Genomic DNA, 8,721 nt, shown 5'->3' on the forward strand with positions numbered 1-8,721 from the left:
TATCTCGTTTGTGCTGTTTGTCCCCAAATACCTGTTCCACATCTTGCATCTCCGTTCCAGCTCCCTCGTTTCTGGTGTCCTGGCATTTCCCACCTCTCGGCATCTCATGGGACACGTTCTGAACGGGGCACTGGAGCAGGAGCCACACAACCTGGGCTTTCCTTTTGCCTCTGCCCTCTTGTGTCACCCCAGATAAATGGTGACGTTTCTGTCCATAGAACACAAGGCATGTCGAATTCGGTGGAGGGAACGTGCTAAATGAAATTGAATTTGCCTTTTGGTAACCTGGATGACAAATCTTGTCCATCCCATAATCTATTTAGTGGTGTCATATAGCTCCACTTTTTAAATTTATACGTGCTGTGTCCTTTTATACTTGTTTCTTGCTCACTTCTTCATGCGATTGTATCACCTCCCTCCTTATCTCTCCATCGATCTCTCATATCTGTGTTCACTGACCTGATTCCATCACATTTCATACTATTTCTTGTCACGCTGGTTTCCTGTGGCCGCTTAACCCTGCTCACTGGTCTGGGCTGATGCCACAACACATCTCTGAAATGAGTCAAGACATTGTTGCGTTCTTGTAGTGTCTTGTAGCATCATTTCTTGTTGTTGTGTTCTCCGTGTCCCTGCCCAGCTGTTGTAAATGCGCTTTCTTCCTCTCCAGAATCGGTCTCTCGCAGCTGGAGGGATTTCGCCGGCAGCTTCTGGATGTTCTTCAAAGAAGCACCAAACCAAAGGTAAGAGTAAAGCTGAGCAGACACCTGAAGGTGAGTCTGAGCAATGACGGTAAATTTTGGCGTCACACAGCAACCCTGCAGACTCCTCCTGCTCTCCGCGGTGACGACTGTTTAGGTAACGAGAGCAGCGATGGCAGGAGCTGGACGGTGGCTGGAGAGGTCGTGGCAAAGGGCTGCACCCTGTTTGTGGTCACAGGTCTCAAATAACCGAGCAGGAAATATTCTCATCTGAGCCTGTTTTGGAGTCTGTGCTCCAGAACTGCAGCTTTTTTTGGCCAGTAGAAAGGGTGACAGGCCTGAGAGCACAAGAGCTGTCTGCTCAGAGATGTGCTGTCCGGTCATGCTTTGGAGATAGGAAATACAGGCTGTTGTTCAGCCCCAGGCTCCTTTACCATTACACTGAGATGGAAAAAACATAACATGAAGATTTTTAGGGGTAAAATACTATAGAAATGACCTGTAGAGGGAGAAAGCTGACATTTCCTTTTCCTGTTAACATTCTATGGATTTGTGGTTTGGCTTATGGGTTTTTTGGCGAATTTTGGGGTTTTTTTTAGGATTTTTTAGTGCATAAAGAAAGACCTAAACAGAATTTTTATCTGTTTGTGTTGTATATTCTTTCACTTATTGTTGTACATTAAAAATTCAGATTCCATCTCCTTTTTTGTCCTAGAAGATGTTAAGTTACCAGTTGATGGACAAGTCAGTGCTCACTGTAGATCAATAACTGCAAATACTCCAATGCTTCCTCTCTTTCCTCTGGTGTTACCCAGTGGCGGATCATCGTGGGCGCTACCAAGTGCATCCCCAAGTCAGAGCTCCCCGAAGAGACGGAAGAAAATTCGGTGACGAGCAATCGGCTGTGGACGCACCCCAGCGACCTGACCATCGCCCTGTCCGCCAGCACCCCGCTCTACCCGCCCGGCCGCATCATCCACGTGGTGCACAACCACCCCGCCGAGCAGTGCTGGTGAGTTCCCCTTGGGGAAAGGCTCCGCGCCACAGGAACCCGCCGAGGAAGGTGGGTTTGTCTTATGGTGACAGCGACCGCGCCTGTGCTGTCAGAATAAAGAGTGCTGTCGCTGTTGGCTGTTGGAGCAATGACAGGAGCGTGTGCGCTTTAAACAAAACCACATAACATTTGTGCTAGCTACTGTGGGGCTCAGCACTTGCTTCATTTCCCCTTTTATAGTCTTATTAAATAATAAGCCGAGGCAGAGAGATAGATGAACTTCTGTTGTGTCTGAGCTTTGTGTGTACCAGAACAGTACCCTCATAAACTCTGAAATCCATAGGCGCACCTTAAAAAGCAGAATATTTCTTCTTAATAAGAAGCTCAAGTGTTCTTATCTCGTGCGCTCTCCAGGTTTTAAAATGACCTGCGCTCAACATGTATTACCCTGGTAATTAGCAGATGAAAGAGCTGCAAAAAGCAAGGCATTTTTAGTATTTATGTAAAGAGGTTGAGAAGAATATTCTCAGTAGCAACATTAGTTCTTTCTACAAACATTTTTCAGCACTGTGTGTGGTGATATAGTAATATGGTTTAGTGCTGGAGTCAGGTTATGGTTGGACTTGATGATCCTGAAATTGATATTATGATCTTCTCCCTCTGTTTCCTCCTGTTACTTTTCCTGCCTCTATAACCTGCCGCTTCTTTCTTTCGCATGCCAAAATACTGCCTGCTCTTCATCCCCTGCTCCCCGTTTTCCCCTCTGTTTGGATCCCGACTGCTCTTCCAGCTGCTGCGAGCAAGAGGATCCCACTTACTTTGCTATCTGGGGTGACAACAAGGCGTTTAATGAGGTGATCATCTCGCCGGCGATGCTGCACGAACACCTACCGTACGTGGTCATGGAAGGGCTCAACAAGGTAAGGCTGAGAATTGGGCTCAAGGGGCAAACGCTGCCCTAAGAAAATGAGGTACGGAGGCAAATCTGAGCTAAGAGCAAAGCTGCTATCTCTAGTAAAGCACTAATATTCCTCTGCTTGCCTTGAAACAGGTCTTGGAGAATTACAACAAGGGGAAAACAGCTTTACTTTCTGCAGCCAAAGTGATGGTGAGTCCTACAGAAGTGGATCTCACCCCGGAGTTGATCTTCCAGAGCCAGCCCTTGCCCAGTGGACCTGCGGTGCAGATCGGAACTGGAGCCGCAACCACGGACAGGAGGAACAGCAGCACGAAGTAAAGATTGTTGTTTTCTTTGAAAGATTGTTGGCTCTTTGTGGGTCCTTCTTCTCTCGGGGTGTTGCGATCAGCGTTTGTTGGGAAGGAGACATCCAAGGGCAGCCCTTGGATCTTCTGTGTGGGGCTTCTATTTGACTTTAATGTCTCTTACTGGGGGGAAAAATCCTTTCTGTTGCTCAAGAATTGGGGAGTGCAGCCAAGTCAAGACAAGTTGAGGGTGTGGAAAAGGGCTTCCTTTCCTCTCTATCCATCTAAATGGGGTTTTCCCTGAAAATGTAAATGCAAAGCTTGCAATCTTACAGCCAGATTCCTGGTTTCCTGTGTGATTTATGTGCCCAAAGTAGCTGATACGGCGGTTCTCAAAAGCTGAGAGGCAGAGAAAGTCATAAACTTACCAGAACAGAAATGTTTAACACCAAGAGCCAATGGCAGAGACTCCTTGCAGATTTTCACTTATCATCTAAGGCACTGCAGGACCACAGGCTTGCACAAAGCAAAGGAAATAAATATCAAAACGTAGGCAAAGATTTATTTCAGAGTTGGAAGACGTGATTTCCGTCTCCGAATTGTATTAGATAAGGCAAATTTGCTGACAAAACTGGGAAAGGTGAGTGAAGGAAGATGGTTTGTAGACAGAGACAGCAAACGGGAGTTGTGAGAAGAAACAGGAGGCAGCGTTGTAGGCGGGAGAGGATTCTGTCCTGCAAAGGAAGTGCTTGTGTGCAGATTTCAGGTAGAGGACCCAACAAAAGAATCCGTGTGTCTGTGGGAGGAGACAGGTGGGGTGGCCTGTGCTGGGTGATGGACAGCTGAGATGACCTGAGTGAGATGGAAATACAGAAGATAAGACAGCAAGTAATATGAAAATGGTCAAGTTCTTGCCACAGAGAGTGAATGGTCAGAGAGTGAAGGAAAGCTTAGAAACAGTCGCAGCCAGGATGAAACGGCAGAAACAGGGATCGACCGCATTTTGGAAGGTGACAATAAGACTGAGAAGATGAAGTAGGTGAAGCAGCAGGGAGAGGAGATGTGGTGTGTGTGCCCAGGAGCTGCTTCCCTCCAGGTGAGCGACAGCAGAGGGGAAGGAACGGGGCAGAGGGCGGAGAGGCTCGAGGGAGGTGCTGGAGCACAAGCAGTCCTGGCTTGGCTGTTTTAATTCAAGGTTAGAGCCAGCTTACTCCCTCTGATACTTTATTGAAGTTAGACTGAGGTCACATATTAGTGTAACTGGTAAGCCTGTCCTGGCAGGTGCAGCAGTCCCCTCCCAAGCTCGGCTCTTTTTCCCAGCTGTTTGCTTAAGTCCTTGTCTTTAGGGCTGTCGCTTTGGCTGCAGCTAATCCCGGGCTTTGCGTGGGCCTGGTGCAGTGCCTGCGCCATCCTTTAAAGTGTTAGTGCGACCGGAGTCTTTCAAAAGATCTTTACCTGTCAGAAGCTGTCTAAATGGCTTTTTTTAACCTATTTTAAAATCCACTAGCTGAAAGGGAAAATAGGTTGACTGCCAGTGAGTCCTTTTTTTTGCCTCGGTCCTCTCTAATGCAGAGGTGCTGGGTGAGAGCGGTTTATCTGCGTGTGAAGGGCGTTTCACTAGGGGCAGAACCCTGGTTCTAAGTGCAAATGGTGCGTAAGAGGGAAGACTTTCAGCCAGGAGTAAAGGGAAGAACCTGTGTTCGTAGAGAGAAGAAACTGTACTTGATGTTTTCAGCTGGGAGGACGGAGAGATGAGACGTTTCTTGCAGTTGTGGATGGTTCTGGTTAAAGCACAAACACATGCCCTCAGTGGGCAAGATTTGGTCCTTGCGGCTGTTTTGGGAAGTGATGCAGCCTCACATTTTCTCTTTCTCCGTTTCAGAAGCAAGTCCCATTCTGAAATTAGCTTGGAGGGATTTTACGAGACAAAGCCACTTTCTCCCGTGCAGAAAGACCCCGTGGAGCTGCTGCTCCTGGACACAAAGGAACGGCTGTCCGTGGAGCTGCAGGACCGTCGCGCTCCTCTTGCCACCATGGAGAGCCTCTCGGACAACGAATCCATCTACAGCTTTGATTCGAGGCGCTCCTCTGGTTTTCGGAGCATCCGGGGCTCCCCCAGCCTGCACGCTGTCATGGAGAAGGACGAGACGCACTGTTTTTATATAGACCCCGTTATTCCGGAGGAAAACCCCTCGCTCAGCTCGCGGACAGAGCTGCTGGCCGCCGACAGCCTCTCCAAGCACTCCCAGGAGACTCAGGCCCCCGACAACGTCCTCAACAGCGGGGGCACCACCCCGCAGCGCCGCTGCAGTGAGGAGGGGGCCAGCAGCGAGGGGGACCGCGCTTCCTTAGCCCCTCGCGAGGAGCTGGCTCTCCAAAACGGCCGCCTCGCCGACGTTCCCAGCCCCCAGGTGTTGGAGTTTGCGGAGTTTATAGACAGCCTCTTTAATTTGGATAGCAAAAGCAGCTCCTTCCAGGACATCTATTGCATGATGGTGTCCGACAGCTCCAGTGACTTCGCAGAGATGCCCAAATCTGTGAGCGATCAGGAGATCCTGTTGAGGGCACAATATGAACCCAACCTAGTCCCAAAGCCCCCGAGGTTGTTTGCAGGCTCAACAGATCCTTCGTCGGGCATCTCCGTCTCACCCTCTTTCCCCCTTAGTTCCTCTGGAGAACTCATGGACATCACTCCCACGGGCGTGAGCAGCCAGGAGTGCCTGGCCACGGATAAAATCCGGACTTCCACCCCCTCTGGGCACGTAACCAGCCCTGCCAAGCAGGACGACCTCATGATTTCGGCCCTCTAGTGCAGGGTGAACGGAGCGCGGCTCTGCGAGCTGATCCTGCGGGCTGAGCGCTGGGATTATACTTGGAGAGGTGGTTGTCGGGCGGTTCGGATCACAGGAGACAGCTGGAAAAAATGGCCCTTGTGGGCGCCGTGGTGGCGGCAGCACGGTGTGTGGAGGATGGATTGTGCTCGGGTCCTGTTCTGGCAACTAGGAGACGCGGCGGCGCGTTGCACAGCCCGCTAAACCGCGGGGTCTGAGTCGCTAAGGGTAGATGCGAGTTCCCTACCTCAGCCTGTCTCGTGGGCTTCAGAGGCAGATTCTTTGCCCCAGGGCACCTGCTGAGTTTGGGAGTGAGATACCTGGCTCCAGGGAATCCCCCGGTGCCAACGGGGGGATTCTCTGAAGCCCGAGGACGGGACAGACAGAAGGAATGGGGGGCCAGGCCAGATCAGCCTCTTGGTACCATGTTGGTGGTTTTGGAAATGAGCCGATTGACACTTTGGGCCCTGTTGCACTATCGATGTCGGATCTGGCCCGAGATCCAATTTGTCACGCTTCCCCAGGGTTGCTTTTCTAGGCCACTTTCCTGTTTTAAAGCCATTGGGGCTGTATTCTCCCCAAATGCAGTCTCCCCTCCCCGGGCTGGGCGCAGCAGCACGTGTGTTTCCTTCCCTAGAGTATTTCTGCGTTCAGTGACCACCGAGCTGCTGCTGAGAGGGAAGGACACTGTTCTGAAGAACCAAAGCCCCCTGCCATGTCCCTCCTCTGCCAGAGAAGAGTTCTGGATGTCACCGTCATCGCTTCTCCGTTCCCTGGACGGCTCTGAGCTGGTGACGTCCCTGCAGGACCGGCAGGATTCTCATCTCGGAGCTGCGTGGGTGGATCAGCTGAAACAATTCAACATCTCAACAGCCAGCGTTGTTTGCCCGGCCCCTGCGGAGCGTCTCCCAGTGCCCGACGGCAGCTCAGCGCCAGCCTCTGTCCTTGGCCGTTCAGGGAAAACATGAACTTTTTACTAAGTATTGAAATCTCTTGTGTGTTTACAGAGCTGCTAAGCTTTTTGGAAGGTATTTATTAAGCAAACAGGGAGGTTTTCCCAAAGCAAAAAGCATGTTCATTCTCTCCTTCCCGTGCTGTTCCCTCCGGGGACTGATGGGGAGAGAGGATGGGCAGGTAGGATTTTGCAAGTCCCCTGGTTTTAAAGTGGCGGGGGGTCTGGGGGACACTGTGTGCGTCCCTCACCCTCCTCCTCCTCCTCCTCTCCATTGCACAACATTGCAAAGCTTGACTAAGTCTCTAGTAAAACTACCTGAGCGCTGCTGTGCAGAGCCCCGGGCGCGGGGCAGCCCGCTCAGAGCCCTGGGGAGGCGCTTCCCAACCACGGGAGCAGGAGCAAAACTACCTGGCTAGAAGCTTAAACATACTGTGACCTCCAGAAAGCCTTTAATTGACACAACCCCTTCGTATCAAAGCTCAGCGGAGTTAGCGGTCGGTCTCACTGGAGCTCTGTCCTCCCTCACTGGAAACGAAATTCCTATTTTAATTTCCGTATAATCACAGGGATGTTGTTGCTCTCCTTCCCCTTTGCTGCCGTATTTCCCTTGTGGGAGGATGCTGTGAACTGGATTTTGTGTCCGAGCGCTGATCTCCCACTTGACAATATAATGCGGGATATTGCGTCCCCCTGCTCCTTACAAATTCCAGGGGCTTTGTTAAACGGGCAGCGAAATATTGTCCGTGCAGTTTAGGTTCCATAGCTGACCTTTTCTACCCTGTCTTGAATTGGAGGGAAGAAGCCCCTCTGAATTCCGAGTAATTTGCAAAAGCAAAATGCTTTTATTCTGAGCAACAAGCTACTTTTTTTGTAGGTCCTCCAGAAAAGAGCAGCGTTGTTCCCCTTCTCGAGAGCTTGGGCAGAGCCGCTGTGTCAGTGCCATCACATCGCCCACTCTTGCACTCCCGGGGGTAAGGCTGAATTGCCGCACGCACCCACAAGTGATGTCTGAGAATACGCACAATAATCGGGGTTTGGAGGGGAAAAGGGGAGCTGAGCGCGGGGAGGCTGGGGCCAGCGGGCTGGCTCTCCTCCCACTGCCCGCACGTGGCGAAACGGAGGTTGTTCCTGCCTTTAATCCTCGGCAGAAGATGGGTAGTAGTAACACTTAGCACTTAGGCAGAGCTTTATATCTGCAAAGCACTTTACAAACACTAAGGAAAGAATCATCTCTGTCCCTGGCGATGAGGAATTAGGAGGCGGCTGTTTCTGCGCACCCTGCCTGAGGACAGGGGAGATGGCTCGAGGTGAAAAAGGTGGATTTACCTCCCTCTTTAGAAAAAAATCTTTCAGTAGTGACCTGACGATGTGGAAGGGGTCACGATATTGCACTAGAAAGTCACTTTGACCCGGGTGAACGTCCTTGTGTCCTGGGACACGCGCTCGTTGTGCTGGGACTGTTTCCCTCTCTGCACCATGGGAGCCGAGTCCTGGGGATGGGGTTCCCTCACCCCAAGCAGCTGCAGCAGGAAAACACAGCCTGACGTGCTGCGGCTTTATTGCTCTGCTCTGTGCTCTGTGATTATTTGGTTTCTTCTGAAAAGCCTGAAAATACCCAAATTCTCCTGGTCTGGGCTTTTGCTATAGATGAAGGCAGTAAAGGTGCAAAAAAGCCCTTTTATTTAAAGTTTCTACTGCATCACGTTAAGGGTAATTCCTGTTTTCTGTTGTTCTCTCTTGACGAACAGACCTGTTCCCAGTCCTCACGAAGCAAACCCACGTTCTTTGTGTCATTTCTGCTTTAAACGTCTGTGTGTCTCTATTCTCAGCGCTCCTGGGCTGTAAGAGCGTTTGGACCGGCTCATCTCCCTGTTCATCCAGCAAGAGTCTATCTGGAAAGCTCAAAAGAAATAACGTGAAGCCCGTAGCTGCCTCCTTCACCCGCACCGCGCAGCACCGCGCAGCACCACGGCTCGCGCTGCCCTCGCTCCGCGCTGACGCGCAGGTGCTCTTAGACACGTGAAGCATCTTCAGCTT

At 51.0% G+C, this 8,721-nt stretch overlaps 1 protein-coding gene across 5 annotated transcripts in view; it reads left to right on the forward strand.

Moving 5' to 3' along the window:
• Positions 1–6,657, forward strand: part of DAGLA (diacylglycerol lipase alpha) — a 55,688-nt gene extending 49,031 nt beyond the window's left edge. For 3 of the 5 annotated variants that reach the window (XM_080346268.1, XM_080346270.1, XM_080346269.1), the window contains 5 exons: positions 671–743; positions 1,517–1,713; positions 2,486–2,615; positions 2,747–2,928; positions 4,781–6,657. In XM_080346268.1, the coding sequence (XP_080202394.1) occupies positions 671–743; positions 1,517–1,713; positions 2,486–2,615; positions 2,747–2,928; positions 4,781–5,708 (1,510 nt within the window). In that variant the 3' untranslated portion in view covers positions 5,709–6,657. The remainder of the gene's footprint in view (positions 1–670; positions 744–1,516; positions 1,714–2,485; positions 2,616–2,746; positions 2,929–4,780) is intronic. The other 2 variants (XR_013922244.1, XR_013922245.1) reach the window with 2 other exon arrangements.
• The last annotated feature ends 2,064 nt before the right edge of the window (positions 6,658–8,721 follow it).

Source organism: Nesoenas mayeri (genome assembly GCF_963082525.1).
Source record: "Nesoenas mayeri genome assembly, chromosome: 5".
Taxonomy (NCBI): Eukaryota; Metazoa; Chordata; class Aves; order Columbiformes; family Columbidae; genus Nesoenas; species Nesoenas mayeri.